Below are 19,283 nucleotides of genomic sequence, written 5' to 3' on the forward strand. Positions count from 1 at the left end.
AACTTAGACGGCATCTCCAAGAACTGCTGTCCATAGCAGCGGGAATGGCTATGGAGATGTCGCAATAGTCGCTGAACAGTTGCCTGGCGTCAGCAGCAGTAGTTTGCAGAATGGCCAACGCTGGGTGACCATGGGAGGGAGTCCAGCCCAGTAGATATTTAGGGAGTCGGGCGGTCTCCATCTGAGCGACATGCCCGAAGTAGCGCAGTCTGTTCACCTGGACAAGCGTACCAAGCTTACAGCAGGCAGTCCAAGCACGAAGTTCCCTATTAGTGACGCGATCTTGCCAGCGTACTTCAAGGATTCTTTAAGGACGTACACTACCGTTCAAAAGTTTGGGGTCACTCTGAAATGTCCTTATTTTTAAAAGAAAAGCACTGTTCTTTTCAATGAAGATCACTTTAAACTAATCAGAAATCCACTCTATACATTGCTAATGTGGTAAATGACTATTCTAGCTGCAAATGTGTGGTTTTTGGTGCAATATCTCCATAGGTGTATAGAGGCCCATTTCCAGCAACTCTCACTCCAGTGTTCTAATGGTACAATGTGTTTGCTCATTGCCTCAGAAGGCTAATGGATGATTAGAAAACCCTTGTACAATCATGTTAGCACAGCTGAAAACAGTTGAGCTCTTTAGAGAAGCTATAAAACTGACCTTCCTTTGAGCAGATTGAGTTTCTGGAGCATCACATTTGTGGGGTCGATTAAATGCTCAAAATGGCCAGAAAAATGTCTTGACTATATTTTCTATTCATTTTACAACTTATGGTGGGAAATAAAAGTGTGACTTTTCATGGAAAACACAAAATTGTCTGGGTGACCCCAAACTTTTGAACGGTAGTGTACATGCCGGTTTTTCAGAGCCCAAGTGGGGGAGCCATACAACAGCAGCTAAAGCACGCCACTCACTCTCAAAGTGGTAAGGGTAATCCTGCGGTTTCTCCAGATGTTATTTAGAGAGTCGAACCACCTTGCCACCTTGGTCAGGACTCTGCCACCTTGGCCAGGACTCTGCCACCTTGGCCAGGACTCCCTGGAAGAAGAGATAATGTATCTCAGTGGGACATTCCTGGTAAAATAAAGAATAAATAAATAAATGAACGCGCCCGACACTTTGCTGATCCTAGCATCCTTGTCAAGGGAGCCGTCACCGGAGATAACAGAGCCAAGGTATCTGAACTGGTTCACTTGCTCCAGAGGTTCGTTATCCACTGTAAGGTCAAGAACTTCGTCCTGCTGAAAGGGATGTTGATTGTGGAATTTGCCCATCAGCTGCAGTTGGTCTTTTTGGCATTGGTCTTTAGGCCAGCTTCTTTACCAATATCAAAGATGCTGGATGTCACTTCTTGAAGAAGCGACATCAAGGACAGCAATGTCATCTGCATCGTCGAGATCGCTGATGTATGTTGGCATGCTACCATGCTAGCAACTTTGTATACCTTAGCAACGACCAAGAAACTCCCGAGCAACCACCTCCAACACCATAGCAACCACCTAGCTGCTTCATGCACAATACACCCCATTCTCTTTCGGGGAATGCATTTTCCAGTTATATTTAATGCTGTGGAACAAACACGAAACATGCTCGTTCCTCGTTATAGCAGCGATAAACAGTCATTCCTTCACAGGTCTCTTTTTTTTTCCCCCTCTCTTCTCTCTCACTTGAAGTTAATAAGATTTTTAAAAAACGCAGCTTGCGACCTCATGTTACCGAGAAACGGCAAAGAAGCGTAAACTCGTCCGTCCTGAAGATACTTGGTTCCAGTTTCATCTTTGATGGTTACAAAGCGCTGACACTGGAGACTCCTTCCAGAACCGTTACACAAACCATTCCTCCTTCACAACAGAACAACGACTGATGATTGATTTGAGTCGAGTCAGATACACCTGTGATTTTGTTAGCAGACGTTTCACGGTGTTCAGTTCAACAATGTTCCAGAGAACAAGCTGATAAAGCAGAGGTGTGTGAGGCTCGGCTTCGTGGTGTGTTTGCAGCTCAGGTTTCCATGTTGGCATCGTTTAACGAGAGAGAGAGAGAGAGAGCTTGTTTGTTGTACAGTGACTGCCGTGTTTTAAGAGTCTGGAGTTATATTTGCCCCCCTCTGGCCTCAGGAGAGGATCCAGTCAACCCCGCTGCCCTTCTATACTTCACCCAGTCTGAAATCTGCACGGCTGACCACAAAATCGGAGAGCCATCGACACGTCGCCTGTCCTGTGATAGAAATAGCGCCCGCTATTCTGTATCACACTCGAGGACTTTATTTAACTGAAATTATTTTTGCTTGCCGTGCGCATGCCAACATAAGATGAATAGTTTTCGGTTTAGGGAATCGACTCCAAAGTTGACTCTTAGATTTCGTTGATGAGAATCGATGAACTGAAACCATGTTCACAATATTGGGTCCACGATTTTATTTATTTTTTAATATTAAATGAAAAATTTTACTTCCTTAAAGGAGAACTAAATTAAATTATCAAATTCTCATTTTATTAAATATCGGAATGCATTTTTGATCGCTATTTTGTCGCTGCTATAGCAAGTTCTGAGTGTTTGAAATATGCTCTGTCATATGTATATCAGTCCGTATGTCAAAGCAATGGTCGTAAACGGGATTCGTTGAGACCTGTGCGAGACATTGTAGGACGGAAGTAAAACGTACAGCGGAAATCAAAGCGACCAACATCGGCCGACATTGTCAAAAGACGCACGCGCCCTCTTTCGAATGCTGACGTGATCAAGCCGGAAGTTTTGTTTGTCTTGATAGCGATCAGGAAAGTTTGAAAAAAGTAGGCAGATGTACTTTTAGTAAATTAGTAAAGCTGTTTTACAACTTCCCAAAAAGCAGGGCGGTCTTGCACCACCCAATCTTGCACTACCGTTCAAAAGTTTGGGGTCACCCAGACAGGCAATTTTGTGTTTTCCATGAAAAGTCACACTTTTATTTCCCACCATAAGTTGTAAAATGAATAGAAAATATAGTCGAGACATTTTTCTGGCCATTTTGAGCATTTAATCGACCCCACAAATGTGATGCTCCAGAAACTCAATCTGCTCAAAGGAAGGTCAGTTTTATAGCTTCTCTAAAGAGCTCAACTGTTTTCAGCTGTGCTAACATGATTGTACAAGGGTTTTCTAATCATCCATTAGCCTTCTGAGGCAATGAGCAAACACATTGTACCATTAGAACACTGGAGTGAGAGTTGCTGGAAATGGGCCTCTATACACCTATGGAGATATTGCACCAAAAACCAGACATTTGCAGCTAGAATAGTCATTTACCACATTAGCAATGTATAGAGTGGATTTCTGATTAGTTTAAAGTGATCTTCATTGAAAAGAACAGTGCTTTTCTTTCAAAAATAAGGACATTTCAGAGTGACCCCAAACTTTTGAACGGTAGTGTATTCAATACTATTGGGCATGCAACATTAACAAAATTAGTCACTGGCTTGATGGAGGAGCCGGCGTAGGCCCCTTGTGGGCGCTGATAGAATTATGGTCCTCAAAGTTTTCTTTACAGTCCGTCCGTACCGCACGGCTCCCCCTCGAGAACATCTCGCAGAACCCTGTTGTTACCAACTCGCTGAAACTTTGGAATCAATTTCGTAAACATTATGGCTTGAACGAGCCTTCAACTTTAGCCCCGGTTGTTAAAAACCATCGATTCCCACCCTACTGATCAGACCCTACTTTTATCATCTGGCGAAACAAAGGTTTATTACATGTCAAAGACCCGTACAAAGAAAATGTATTTACTGATTTTACAGAGCTCGCAGTCAGGTTTGAATTACCTTACTCTCACTTTTGTCGTTTTCTCCAAGCCAGGCACTTTGTCCAAACCTCCTATCCTCACATCCCCAACCACCCGCCCGGGTCTCTGATCGATTCCTTGCTCACCCTCGATCCTGCACAAAAGCGCTCCATCTCTGTGATTTACAATTCCATTGGCTCCCTTAACCCTGTCCAAACAACCCGACTGAAGCAGACCTGGGAGCAGGAGACAGGAGCTCCAATCTCGGACAATCAATGGAATCAAATCCTTGACCTAGTTCATACGTCCTCGATATGTGCCAAGCACAGCTTATTACAATGTAAAGTCCTTTTTAGAGTGCACTACACAAACGCCCGACTGGCGAAGATTTACTCAGGCACCAGTGACCATTGTAATAGACGTAAGCAGTCACCTGCTAATCACACCCACATGTTTTGGTCCTGCTCGAACCTCACTGGCTTTTGGCGCCAAATATTTGACACACTTGCAACAGTGCTTGATGTGGATCTTAACCCGGAGCCTTGCACGGCCTTGTTTGGCTCTCCTCCACTCTCGTCACCGAATTTCCCTGTGTCCAAACGTCGAGTGCTGACCTTTACAACCCTATTGGCTAGACGCGTTATTTTGCTTAAATGGAAACATGTTCTTCCACCGGTGGCACGGTGGTGTAGTGGTTAGCGCTGTCGCCTCACAGCAAGAAGGTCCGGGTTCGAGCCCCGTGGCCGGCGAGGGCCTTTCTGTGCGGAGTTTGCATGTTGTCCGCGTGGGTTTCCTCCGGGTGCTCCGGTTTCCCCCACAGTCCAAAGACATGCAGGTTAGGTTAACTGGTGACTAGAGCCCTGCACTCCCGCGGGAGTCCCGCGGGACCCACCGCAAAGCAGTGCGGCGCGGGACAAATTTTGAAAGCTCATTGCGGGCGGGAGTGGGAGTGCACAATGCGGGCGGGAGCGGTGATAAGCTGCAGTCCCGCTAGCTAAAAACGTGTTTAAAATAAAATTTATAAATTATTAATTTATGTCTATCATATATAATTTGTGCTGGATATTTTATTTGGCATTAATAAAAACATTTTAAGATGCCTACATTTGCAGAGAGAGTCAGATTGCCATTGATCACCCTAACGGGCAATCCTTTGATCACTCTAATGACTCGCCGTTCACACCCAGCCTCCAGTGACCCACACTAACATGATGCCTCAATGACACCTTAGATGAGCTGGTCATCAGAATTCTGATTCTGATCCAGGAGAGGATAAATATCTCTCGTACGTTTCCGATTCCTTTCCGCTCTTCCGTGTTTGAGATCTCCGGTCATGGCAGAAGAGCAGAGCTCCTCTACTGAAGCTCACAGTGCTTCAAAAGGAAGTGCTGCTTTAAAAAGAGGTACATTTACCGTTAAAAAGTCAAGAGTCCTGAAATCGGACATTTGGAAATCATTCTCACTCGTGTACGACGCGGAGGGAAATCAGCTGCCCTTTGCTTGCTGTGATAAGTGCCAAAAGGTTCTGACATACTAGGATATTCTAGTTAGAAATGCTTTACAAATGTAAACTGGGTTAGCCTAATGTTTTGTATGGCTGAACAATAAATATACCAAATTTCCACTTGGAATTACATGCTTGCCTGTCTTTTTTTATTGTTTATTATTATTATTATTATTATTATTATTAGAGACACTGACGAAGGCAACAGCCGAAACGTTTGTCTCCTTCTGCTGCTAAAAACAACTGAAAAGAAATGTAACTAAAAGAATAAGTTCAAGAGTGCGATCCATCTCTCCTTTCACACTAATTATTCATAGGAGACGCACCACGGGAGAGCGCATACTTAAATGATTAGCCTACTTAAATAATTATTATTATTAGGTCTACATGTTGCCATTTCAACATTCCGAATTCAGAAACAAGGTAAATAATAACAAACGTGAACGTGAGCTGTAGATATTTATGCTCAAATCCACTCAAAGTAGGGGGTGGGGCACCATCACGCTGTGTCAAGACAAGAACTTTCGTGAGAAATAACGCGAACGTCTGCATCATGCGGGATTTGCGGGTGGGAGCGGGACAAAATATGGCAGGCGGGAGCGGGACTGAAAATCATAATTCTTTGCGGGAGCGGGACTGCACAATGCGGGTGCGGGCGGGAGCGGGACTGAAAAATCCGACCCGCGCAGACCTCTACTGGTGACTCTAAATTGAGCGTAGGTGTGAATGTGAGTGTGAATGGTTGTCTGTGTCTATGTGTCAGCCCTGTGATGACCTGGCGACTTGTCCAGGGTGTACCCCGCCTTTCACCCGTAGTCAGCTGGGATAGGCTCCAGCTTGCCTGTGACCCTGTAGAACAGGATAAAGCAGCTACAGATAATGAGAATGAATGGGTTCTGATGATGCTTTTTACAAAACCTGGCAACCCTTTTTGGAATATTTGAACAGAACTACTATCCACCCAGAAAGTGACTAGATGCCCCCCCCCCTTTTTGACCCTTTTTTATTCATTATTATTTATTTATTTATCCCCCCTTTTTTTTTGTACGTAGTAACGGTTGGAATGTTTACGGTGAGTGGAAAGGGTTAAGGGTTAACTATAGTTCATAGAAGCTGTTCTGGCTTAGGCTAAGTTCGTTGTTGCTCTCATCATACCTTGTGTAGGACAACCAACTGTCTTTTCTAATAAGATTCTCTCTATTTTTATACAATGTATGTGTGAGACATTGTTAGATGTGAACGAAAAATCTAATAAGATTTATTAAAAGAAAAGAAAAAAGTAGGCAGTAATCATCATTTAAACTCGTTTTTGTGCAATATTTCGTTTGGAAAACAGTTTTCGAAAATGGCGGCGCTGACACCTGGCTGTCTTGCACAAGTCTCGTGAAGATCACGCGGATAAGCGACGCCTACTGTGGACCAAACGAACTAAATTCAACATGGCTAATAGGCCGATAAGTATAATATTTAATTGCAATTAGTTGCCAATATGAGCAGTGGCTTTCTCCTTGCAACCCTGCCATGCACACCATTGTTGTTCAGTGTTCTCCTGATGGTGGACTCAGGGTTTTTTCTAGAAAAATTTAGTATGAGGGCGCTCACCATGGCGAGGGAGCGAAGCGACAGGGGGGATGGTGCCGGTTGTCCGTCCCCCCCTCCGCCGTGCGAAGCCTTTGAAAAATTGAGGCTACAATGGGACATTCTGAGGCTATCTGAGAGGGAAATTGTAACAAATTTTCTGTCAACATTGAAAAAGAAAGAAGTGATCATCTTCTGCCCCGGACAGTCTTTGGCTTTCTTCTGTTTTGTGCCGTGGGATGACATCTTTAAATGCCCGAGTGTCAACAAAAACAACTCGCGAACTACTACTGTCAAAAGCTCCCGCGCTGGTGGGTGAAAGGTCATTCAGTCTCGAGAAATCTCGCTCTACAAGTCAGCTGACCTTGTATGTAACCCATGTCAAATCTCGCGAGAGCAGCCGCGACAAGTAAGCAACTAAACAACATGGCGCCTCAGTCTGGAAAACGCCAATTCGGATTGTTTTTGCACCGTCTGGCGGTGTATCTACTATGATCGGAATATTTTTGGAGTAATTATAACGTATTTGATGATCAGACACATTGTCACATGGTGTTGCTGGGATGTTTTTACGGAGAAAAAATCATTTTGAGAACGATTGCATGTTGTGCAGTAGCATATGTGACTTGGGGTTCAATCGGCATTTCGGTAAGGGGGCGCACGCCGAGAGTAAGAGGGCGCAGCGCCCCTGTTCCCCAGTTTAGACGAAAGCCTGGTGGACTCATGAACATAAACATTAGCCAATGTGAGAGAGGCCTTCAGTTGCTTAGAAGTTACCCTGGGGTCCTTTGTGACCTCGCCGACTATTACACGCCTTGCTCTTGGAGTGATCTTTGTTGGTCGACCACTCCTGGGGAGGGTAACAATGGTCTTGAGTTTCCTCCATTTGTACACAATCTGTCTGACTGTGGATTGGTGGAGTCCAAACTCTTTAGAGATGATTTTGTAACCTTTTCCAGCCTGATGAGCATCAACAACGCTTTTTCTGAGGTCCTCAGAAATCTCCTTTGTTCGTGCCATGATACACTTCCACAAACATGTGTTGTGAAGATCAGACTTTGATAGATCCCTGTTCTTTAAATAAAACAGGGTGCCCACTCACACCTGATTGTCATCCCATTGATTGAAAACACCTGACTCTAATTTCACCTTCAAATTAACTGCTAATCCGAGAGGTTCACATACTTTTGCCACTCACAGATATGTAATATTGGATCATTTTCCTCAATAAATAAATGACCAAGTATAATATTTTTGCCTCGTTTGTTAAACTGGGTTCTCTTTATCTACTTTTAGGACTTGTGTGAAAATCTGATGTTGTTTTAGGTCATATTTGTGCCGAAATATAGAAAATTCTAAAGGGTTCACAAACTTTCAAGCACCTCTCTCTCTCTCTCTCTCTCTCTCTCTCTCTCTCTCTCTGTATCTGTGTGTGTTTGTCTCTCTCACACACAAGCAAATGATTAGAAATGAAAATATTACTCAGATGAACACTCGGTCATTGTGTAGAGTTTGTTGATGAGCTGTAATTGTGTAACAGCTTGTTGATTTTGGTCTTTCGTAGATTTTTGGTCTATAACGTGTGCAGAGGCTGCAAGTCTCCCAGCAGCACGATTATCTCATTCGCTAAACTCGAAACTCCACCAAACCCCATTTCAGATTTGCGCAAGAAAGAATAAAGAGCTTTTCTGGCATCTGAGTACTTTTTTTTTTTTTTGACAATCTTTACCACTGTGTCAGTTTATATGGTTATGACCTGCGGTTATTTCCTGCAGCTGAAAAATGACTTGAAAATCTCTAAAAATGACTGACAGGACTGAAACCACAGAGATCCTCGTCATCACGTCATAATTCCGGTATATTCCTGCTCTCCACCTAAAAATAATCACATCCAAATACACATGAAAATAAAGTACAGAATTTGTAATCTCGTGATCGGAAAACGTGCCTGCGTAGGGCTTGGACCCCAATCGCTCACGAGGTGAGGGGTTTAAGCGTTTGAGATGTAGGACATGAATATCTCATCTCATCTCATTATCTCTAGCCGCTTTATCCTGTTCTACAGGGTCGCAGGCGAGCTGGAGCCTATCCCAGCTGACTACGGGCGAAAGGCGGGGTACACCCTGGACAAGTCACCAGGTCATCACAGGGCTGACACATAGACACAGACAACCATTCACACTCACATTCACACCTACGGTCAATTTAGAGTCACCAGTTAATCTAACCTGCATGTCTTTGGACTGTGGGGGAAACCGGAGCACCCGGAGGAAACCCACGCGGACACGGGGAGAACATGCAAACTCCGCACAGAAAGGCCCTCGCCGGCCACGGGGCTCGAACCCGGACCTTCTTGCTGTGAGGCGACAGCGCTAACCACTACACCACCGTGCCGCCGGACATGAATATAAATGTTAAATAAATAAATAAACAAACAGAAAAAGAAGAGAAAAATGAAATGGATAGATAGATAAAGTGAACTTGAGAGATAAACATGAATGTTTTAATGTTGATCGTGTTACATTGAGAAGTAAAAACAATATAAAACAATGAGAAATGGTCAAATAAAAAAACAAACTTTAGTTTTTATTATAATAATAATAATAATAATGGAGTGGACTGGACTAAACAAGACATTCAGGGCCTTGACCGCCTCACTAGAAGGATCATGTCCGATAATGGAGCTCACCACCCTCGTTCCTCTCTCAATCGTTTATATATGCCAATCAATTCTGGAGGTCGAGGTTTGATTAATGTGGAAGCTCTCCATGATAGAATTTTAGTGTGCACTTTTGCTCACATTTATTTGTCAGATGATCCTCTGGTGAAGCACGTCAAGACTCACGATGAAAGCAAGGAATTCCACAGCTATTTTAAGCGTGCTAAGGCTGTTGGACAAAATCTCAATTTTGATGTTGGTTTTATTGATGGTGATGTACTGCTGGATGGTACTGAGATGGGCGTCAACCAGGTGAAGTCGTACATCAAATCAGCACAGAGTCGGTATTTCAAGGAGAGGCTTTCTGAGAAACCACTGCATCGTGTCTACATGCAGTGTGCGGAACAGAACAGTCATCTTACCGATTCCTTTGCCTGGATGAAGTCGGCTGGTCTGAAAAGTGAGACTGAGGGCTTTCTTTTTGCAGCCCAGGACCAGTCACTGCCCACTCGTAATTGCCAAAATGTGATTTTAAAGCAAAATGTGAATTTTAAATGTAGATTATGCAATGAATTTAATGAGACTGTCCAACACCTCATCAGTGGATGCCCTGCTTTGGCACAAACGCAATATCTAAAATGACATGATGGCGTGGCTCGTTCTTTTTACTACCGTCTTCGCCATGCCTGTGGTTTTGACTCCGAGGTCCATCCATGGTATGACCCTGAACATGTACAGGGCGTCATGGAAAATGCTGATTTTAAACGTCTTTGGAATAGGCCTATATACAGCCTGCGCAAAATTCCGGCCAACAAACCTGATCTTGTCCTTTTTGATAAAGCCAATGAAGTCATTTACATAATTGAATTTTCTGTCCCTTTTGACAGCAATGTGATTGACAAGATTCAGGAAGAACATGGGAAATATGCAGACCTCGCATTTGAAATGTCTCGCTTGAGGGGGCATCGTGGCTCAGGTGGATAAGGCGCCATACCATAAATCCGGAGACCCGGGTTCGATTCCGAGCCGAGGTCATTTCCCGATCCCTCCCCGTCTCTCTCTCTCCTGCTCATTTCCTGTCTCTACACTGTCCTATCCAATAAAGGTGAAAAAGCCCAAAAAAAATCTTTAAAAAAAAAAATGTCTCGCTTGCATCCCAAGTATATGGTTGTCTGACTCCCCATTGTTCTCGGTGCCCTTTAATAATAATGGCAAAATTGGATGCATAAAAAAGCAAGCATGTGAAGCAGTCTTTTTTTTCCTTTAATTTTTTTTAAAGCCTTTTTTTCTGTTTGTGTGATGTTTTGTTCGAATGAACGTACGAATCGCTGGGAATCTTTGAGCGCAGTGCATTGTGGATAGTTTGTGCGCAAACCCGGAAGAGTACTGATGTGCGTTCAGTCTGTTCTTGTTCTGATAAACGTCCCAGATGTGTCCAGCTGTCTTTGTTCGTGTTTCCTGTGTGGAGCGGAGTGTAATTCACTGGCTGGTGTTCTTTTGTTTTGTTTTATTTCACAGCCCGGTTGGGAGTTCCTGGAGAGTCAGGATGTGTGCGGGCCGTGCCAGCCTCCCCAGCTGCCCGTGCTGCCCCCTGGCTGGGAGGAGCGGCAGGACAACCTCGGCAGAACCTACTACGTCAACCATGAGAACCGCAGCACACAGTGGCAAAGACCCACCATCCAGTAATAACACGTTACATAACCTAGTAACATACAGGAACATCCGAGTTCTCGACATTACAGGAGCTTTTTACACTCAATGGTACGGTTCCTAGACACTGCGATAGTACCGTTTAATCAAGCGGACATCTTTTGATTCCTTATTATGTATCTTTGAGCTGAGAATGTATAGTTATTATAATAAAGGGTACACACACACACACACACTCAAAGTACAAAAAGTGGACGCTTCATGGTACCGTTCCAGTGACAAGGAAAAGTACCTTTTAGTACCATTTTTATAGCTCACACAATTGGCTTTAATTTTATTTTTTAAATTATTCACTCGTATTATTATGTGTACGAGGTTCCTGTTTCTCCTCGAGTACCTGTGTTTATACTCGCTCAGAAATAGTCAGTGGCTTGTTAACGAGGCCTAGTTCAGGATTTTTGAGATTCAGGTTAAAAAAAAAATAAAAATACATGTACAAACCCATCAGGATGTCCTTGATGGTTCCATCGCAGTGACGAGACCAAGTGCAGTTCAGTTGCTTTATTTCAGAACATGTTAATTAATTTTCTGTACAGAAGCTCATTCTAATATGTTACTGTTTCTATAGCAACAGCTCGTTATTAAAGGGCCAATTTTGTGTTTTTTTTTTTATATGAAAGTATGTCCCTTTACACACTCATCCAGAAGGGTAATTTTGCACAAGGCCATCTGTCTACAGCAGAAAAAAATAAAATAACAAAACACGTCTGGAAAAATCCCAAGCGAGTCTGGAGCCAGATTCGTGACGTCACCTGCGGAAGCGCCAGCAGGCTGCGCGAGCTTTGCACGGTTTCAGTGCACAGCCTGTGTAGACCAAGCGCTCCCATTTCTCTCTCATTGTCCGGTCTTTTGGGAAACGATGAGTACTAATCCCATCACGATTGGTGTTGCTACACCCTCCTACGATACATCTGTTAACCATTTTAATAATTACGCGATAACGTTGAAGAAATTTGCAGAAAACCACCAGGTCGTTTTCTCATAAACAAACCAGCGCTGACGTAGGATTCAGAAGGAGGCGTCCCGCACGCGACGTCACGGAAATCAATGTTTCCCGGGAAATCCAAATGCCAAGTTTTTTCAGAGGCGGACCAATTCACCTCAAATGGCTTGATTTCAACTGAATTTTTCTGGTATTGCGCAAGGTAAAAAAAAAATGCACAAAATGCAAAATATGACAGATATTTAACCAAAGTTTAATATAAAATAGGAGAATTACATTGATCTTGCTCCTGAATTTACCCGTGATATGCACTTTAAGACTAATATACAGAAGAAGAAGCAGCCTTTGTTTGCTCAAAGGCACTTCGGCCATGATACAGAGGGAGGGGACAGTGCTGTTCATTCACTCAACTCCTCTCACATTTTTCCTACCGGTCCTGGGAATCAAACCAGCGACCCTTCGGGCTCATGGCTGCTTCTCTCATCTTCAGACCAAAACAATACCTGTGATTTTTTGTTTGTTTGTTTTTTGACATCTTCATGACAAGAGTTTGTTTTCGCATTGCGGTTTCTTGTGCTGCTTTTACATGGGCACTTGGACCAGAACCAGTTACCCTGGCACAACCGCCCGTCTAAACACGCTTTCCTCTGGAACAGTCTTACACCAGTGGGCACAGCTTGTTCCTGAACATCTTGTTCCTGCCAGTCCTGGGAATCAAACTTGTGACCCAAGGCTGCTTCTCTAACCTTCAGACCATGGTTGCCCCCATATACATTACATTACAGGCATTTAGCAGACGTACAATGTACCCAGAGCAGCCTGGGGTTGGGGGTTCCAAGGGCACTTCAGCCATTCCTGCTTGTCCAGGGACTCAAACTGGTGACCTTTTGGTCCCAAAGCTGCTTCTCTAACCATGACCATCCCCCATATATGAAACAATAGCTGTAACTTTTTTGTTTTCTGATATCTTCAGGACAGAAGAGTATATGGTTTCATATTGCGGTTTCTTGGGCTGCTTTTACATGGGCACTTGGACCGGAACCAGTTTTTCCTGGAACAACCGCCCATCTAAACACGCTTTGTTCTGGAACAGTCTAACACCGGTGGGCGCAGCTTGTTCCTGATCATATTGTTCCTTGTGCAATTTTTCCTGCCAGTCCTGGGAATCGAACTTGTGTCCCTTTGGCCTGCTTCTCTAACCTTCAGACTATGGTTGCCCCCATATACATTACATTTACATTACAGGCATTTAGCAGACATACAATGTACCCAGAGCAGCCTGGGGTTGGGGGTTCCAAGGGCACTTCAGCCATTCCTGCTGGTCCAGGGACTCAAACTGGTGACCTTTTGGTCCCAAAGCTGCTTCTCTAACCATGGCCATCCTGCATACCGTATATGAAACAATAGCTGTAACTTTTTTGTTTTCTGATATCTTCAGGACAGAAGAGTATATGTTTTCATATTGCGGTTTCTTGGGCTGCTTTTACATGGGCACTTGGACCGGAGCCAGTTTTTCCTGGAACAACTGCCCATCTAAACACGCTTTGTTCTGGAACAGTCTAACACCAGTGGGCGCAACTTGTTCCTGAACATATTGTTCCTTGTGCAATTTTTCCTGCCAGTCCTGGGAATCGAACTGGTGACCCTTTGGGCTGCTTCTCTAACCTTCAGACCATGGTTGCCCCCATATACATTACATTACAGGCATTTAGCAGACGTACAATGTACCCAGAACAGCCTGGGGTTGGGGGTTCCAAGGGCACTTCAGCCATTCCTGCTTGTCCAGGGACTCAAACTGGTGACCTTTTGGTCCCAAAGCTGCTTCTCTAACCATGGCCATCCCCCATATATGAAACAATAGCTGTAACTTTTTTGTTTTCTGATATCTTCAGGACAGAAGAGTATATGGTTTCATATTGCGGTTCTTGGGCTGCTTTTACATGGGCACTTGGACCGGAACCAGTTTTTCCTGGAACAACTGCCCGTCTAAACACGCTTTGTTCTGGAACAGTCTAACACCAGTGGGCGCAACTTGTTCCTGAACATATTGTTCCTTGTGCAATTTTTCCTGCCAGTTCTGGGAATCGAACTGGTGTCCCTTTGGCCTGCTTCTCTAACCTTCAGACTATGGTTGCCCCCATATACATTACATTAAGGGCATTTAGCAGATGTACAGTGTACCCAGAGCAGCCTGCGGTTGGGAGTTCCTGGGGCACTTCAGCCATTCCTGCTGGTCCAGGGACTCAGACTGGTGACCTTTTGGTCCCAAAGCTGCTTCTCTTAACCATTAGGCCATGGCCATCCCCCATATATGAAACAATAGCTGGTAACCTCTTTGTGTTCTGATATCTTCAGGACAGAAGACTATATGTTTTCATATTGCGGTTTCTTGGGCTGCTTTCACATGGGCACTTGGACCGGAACCGGTTTTTCCCAGAACAACCGCCCGTCTAAACCCGATTTGTTCTGGAACTATCTAACACCGGTGGGAGCAGCTTGTTCCTGAACAACATGTTCCAGGCACAACTTGCTCCCGCTTACCATCTAAACATAATCTGAGGCTTACGTGTGCGTGGTAGCGTTCATCCGGGTCATTTATCATCCGGTTCTGGTCAAACTTCTCCGTCTTTAAGCGATGGAGTCGAGCGATTCCCAAACCAACCGCAGTGAGAACTGGACTAAAGAAGACGTTCTGACCCTCATGCAGTTGTGCTGAGATCCAGATCACTGTTTTGCTTTTTCAATTTAAAATTTATCTAAAAGAGTCGATTCATTCCCTGAATGACTCATCACTCGGAGTGAATCAGTTTTCCCCGAATCACCGAGCATTTAAACAGAAACGAGCAGCGAGAAGATAATAAAGTGGTTTCTGATCTTGTTCCCACTGCCCGTGTAAAAAGGTCTACAGTTACTGATTGATGCTCTGTAAAATGTATTGGCACCCCTCTATGAATAAAAAGGTGGCTGAGTGAGTCCTGATGTGTGGTTTGTGTATAACACTGCCCCCTGTAGGTGGGAAGGGTGCGTCCTTACAGCCTTGTCCTGCAGTTGCTCAAGTCCAAGTCGAGTCACGAGTCCTGATTTTAAGGACTCGTGACTCGACTTGGACTTGGGCACCAATGGCTCGGACTTGTGCATTAACTGCATTCGGACTCGTAAATTGGAGACGAGGACCCTGATATTTTTTCTTCTTTTTTTGTAACATGCCATAACAATTTGGCATAAGATATTTATATCTACATTAATTTTTGTAATAATTTCGTGCAAGAATGTCACACTTGCGCACCTTGGCGCGTGCATCAGATAGACTCTCAGGCGCACTCCGGACAGCGTGTGCGCACCCAGCGGACTCTCTCGCCGTAAACGACTCACACCTGCACAGGATTAAGGCGCAATCAGTGCACCAATATAAAAGCTGTGAAAACGCACTTACTTTGCGAAGTATTGAGATGCGTTACTGACACATTACCGAGCCTTATTTCCTTGTTTGGTTTCCTGATCCCTGATTTCCTGCCGAGTCTATGATAGCCTGTTTGTGCCTCACTTGACCTTTCGCCTGTTTCACCGTTTTACGATTTTACCTGCCGTTCTGGATTGTTTACCGTCTTCAGTTGTATTAATAAACAGACACCGTCACATGGTGCAGGTGAAGATTTGTTCTCTGACTCAACTTCGGATCAATAGTGGACTCGACTCAAAATTATTATTTTTTTTAATGACTTGGACTTGACTCTGACTCGAGGTTGAGTGACTCAACTACATCACTGATATTCACACACTCGCCTGCGTACTAAAAGCGTTTAGTGATGTCGTGCCTCCTGTGTTTTCTGTACAGAAGCAGAAACATTAGTTGATGAGGCTCTGTTTAAAACTTTTGTGTCATTATTGAGGCTTTAATGCGACAACTGCGATCTTTATATACCGTAACATTTTTAAAATGGTTTACTGATCTGTGTGATTGAGGAAACTGGGGCTTTACGGTAGAAAGTTACAGCAGGGGTTTGTGAAGTTGATTGAAAAGGTTTGTAGATTTGTAGAAGTGCGTGATTTGAGACGGAGTTGGAGTTTGTTCAGGCGGTTCTGTGATCAGCGTGTGGGACAGGCGTGAGCTTATTTAACATCCAGGATAAAGTCAGTAAACTCGAATAACTCGAACTGCAATTAACTCTAAACTGTATTACACTGAACGGAAGAAAAAGAAGTGAAAATAAGTGTGTGTGTGTGTGTGTGTGTGTGTGTGTGTGTGTGTGTGTGTGTGTTTAAGGGATGTGCAGAGAGAGGCGGAACAGAGGCAGAGTACACATGTACAACTCCCTTTCATCACACGCAGACAGATCTCTGACCACGATGAGAACAGCGAGCGCAGAGAGTCGCCTGAGGTACACACACACACACACACACACACACACACACACACACAGAGTCCTCTATAACTCACATAAGCACGTGCATTCTCAAGCTCATCTCAAACATGTACATTAGGTGTGTGTGATCAGTGTAGTGTGTGTGTGATCAGTGTAGTGTGTGTGTGATCAGTATAGTGTGTGTGTGTAGAGTTGGGAGATCATCACGGAGGATGAAGGCACTCTGTACAGCAGTCAGAATCCGCTGTCTCCCCCTCCTCCTCACTCACCGCTGGATTACACGGCGTTCTCTGAGGAGTTCTGCAGGTTACAGATGGGCAGCGAGAGACGCACCTCTGTCCCTGTGAGCTCACTCACACACACACACACACACACACAATAATAACACCGTTCATTAAAATTGCACCTTTCTCAAACCCAAGGTAATTTCTAAAATTTTGGAAATGAAACCCTGACCAAAAATATTAGGACATTTGAACAAACATCAACCATACAAACACACAGTGAAATAAACAAACAAACAAACAAACCAAAACCTGCCCAGTGAAGACATGGAGACTGGTTTTCACATCAGTCACTCTTCATCATCTCATCCATCCTGTACAATTTCCCGTCACACTTCTGTCTGTCTCTCTCTCTCCCTCTCTCCCTCGCCGTGTCTCTCTCCCTCTCTCCCTCGCCGTGTCTCTCTCTCTCTCTTGCTCTCTCTCTCTCCATCTGTCTCTCCCTCCCTGTCTCTCTCTGTCTCTCTCCCTCCCTCCCCATCTCTCTTTCTGTCTCTCTCTCTCTCTCTCTCTCTTCTCCTCCCTCCCCATCTCTCTCTCCCTCCCAGTTTCTGTCTCTCTCTCTCTCTCTCTCTCTCTCTCTCTCCCCCTCCTTCCCCATCTCTTTCTCCCTCCCAGTCTCGGTCTCTCTCTCCCTTTTCTCTCTCCCTCCCTCTGTCTCTCTCTCCCTCCCTCTGTCTGTCTCTCTCTCCCTTCCTCCCCATCTCTATTCTGTCTCTGTCTCTCTCTTCCCCTCCCTCCCCATCTCTCTCTCCCTCCCAGTTTCTGTCTCTCTCTCCCTTTTCTCTCTCTCTCCCCCTCCTTCCCAATCTCTTTCTCCCTCCCAGTCTTTGTCTCTCTCTCCCTTTTCTCTCTCCCTCCCTGTCTCTCTCTCTCTCCCTCCTTCTGTCTCTCTCTCTCCCTCCTTCTGTCTCTCTCCCTCCCTCTGTCTGTCTCTCTCTCTCTGCCTGTCTCTCTCTCTCTCTTTCTCTCTCCATCTTTCTCTCTCTCTCTCTCGATTTATCAGCAACAGAGATTGGATTTTGTTTGATTGATTTGTCAGTATCTCCCTGAACTCTGGTGAGGATGTTATCATGTGACCCGTACAGACCCGCGCACGCACTCTTAATAAAACCAGTGGGAAAAGTCACATGACTGGGCAGATACAGGTTTTTGAATCCGGCCCCGGACCCGTTTCCCTTCGCTTCCACCATTTTCATTTTGCTTTGAAAAATGTTAATCACATATTCCGAAAAAACCGGCGTTTTGTTATCGAGTCGTCGTCAGAGGGAGATTAAACTGACTCGACTCTATTTTGTTTTCAAATCAGTTATTTTGTGTAGCTTTAACAGGGCTGTACTGACGCGTCTCTCCATGAGCTGACCCGAGTTTGAACGGACTTTTACGAACGAGGCCATCTTAATATCATTTTCGTTTTGAGAGAACAGTAAACTCCGGGGTATTTTATAGAGTTCACACTGTTATTTGAAACGTGTGTAAATGTGATTCAGCATAAACGGTTTGCTGTCAATCAAATAAAAATTGATTGGTTTGTTTTTCGCACACCGCTGTTCATCGTTTTCCACGGTGTCTGTCTGTTAGTTAAAGAAGGTCATATGATAAAACGCTTACTGACTGAGTGGGAGAGCTGGACGGGGAAATATTTGGCTCACAGTTGTGCTGTACATTTGGCCCTCCCACTCGGTCAGTAAGGGCCCTCCCACTCGGTCAGTAAAGGCCCTCCCACTCGGTCAGTAAAGGCCCTCCCACTCGGTCAGTAAGGGCCCTCCCACTCGGTCAGTAAGGGCCCTCCCACTCGGTCAGTAAGAGCCCTCCCACTCGGTCAGTAAGGGCCCTCCCACTCGGTCAGTAAGGGCCCTCCCACTCGGTCAGTAAGGGCCCTCCCACTCGGTCAGTAAGGGCCCTCCCACTCGGTCAGTAAGGGCCCTCCCACTCGGTCAGTAAGGGCCCTCCCACTCGGTCAGTAAGGGCCCTCCCACTCGGTCAGTAAGGGCCCTCCCACTCGGTCAGTAAGGACGTGCTGTCTCCTATTTTGTCTGACATTTTTCCTGTTTGTTTATACAAAATAGTTTAAAATGTCAGAAATATTGCAGTAAACATAGCGACCGTCCCGCACCAGTTTAACAACCAAAACAAACCAGAGATAAGATCGAGATTCAGAAATTAAACTATCCGCATTAATTCCAAACACAAATCACGCTGAAGATTAAATACGGCACTTTGGACAGAAGTTGGCTGTTTATTAGAATGACGAGGACCTCGGATTAGACTCGCATCTTCATCACTGGGTGTGTTTACTGGACACGTTCTGTTCGGTTCCTAACCCTGTCTGTCTGTCTGTCTGTGTGTGCGCACTCGCTCACGTTAACCACAGGGTCATGGCAGACGGAGAGGGAGCGCGCCGTTACTGTCTGGAGAGGAACATCCCGTCCATCCTGTGGTGAGATGATTTTCATTTTAATTATAAATAATTTTGTCATTTAATT

The 19,283-nt window shown here is 44.7% G+C and overlaps 1 protein-coding gene across 4 annotated transcripts in view; it reads left to right on the top strand.

Moving 5' to 3' along the window:
- nedd4a (NEDD4 E3 ubiquitin protein ligase a) overlaps positions 1–19,283 on the top strand; it is a 145,624-nt gene that overhangs the window by 96,348 nt on the left and 29,993 nt on the right. For 3 of the 4 annotated variants that reach the window (XM_060924203.1, XM_060924204.1, XM_060924201.1), the window contains 4 exons: positions 11,015–11,178; positions 16,414–16,528; positions 16,704–16,856; positions 19,172–19,237. In XM_060924203.1, the coding sequence (XP_060780186.1) occupies positions 11,015–11,178; positions 16,414–16,528; positions 16,704–16,856; positions 19,172–19,237 (498 nt within the window). The remainder of the gene's footprint in view (positions 1–11,014; positions 11,179–16,413; positions 16,529–16,703; positions 16,857–19,171; positions 19,238–19,283) is intronic. The other variant, XM_060924202.1, reaches the window with a different exon arrangement.

Source organism: Neoarius graeffei, chromosome 6 (genome assembly GCF_027579695.1).
Source record: "Neoarius graeffei isolate fNeoGra1 chromosome 6, fNeoGra1.pri, whole genome shotgun sequence".
In the NCBI taxonomy this organism is placed as follows: domain Eukaryota; kingdom Metazoa; phylum Chordata; class Actinopteri; order Siluriformes; family Ariidae; genus Neoarius; species Neoarius graeffei.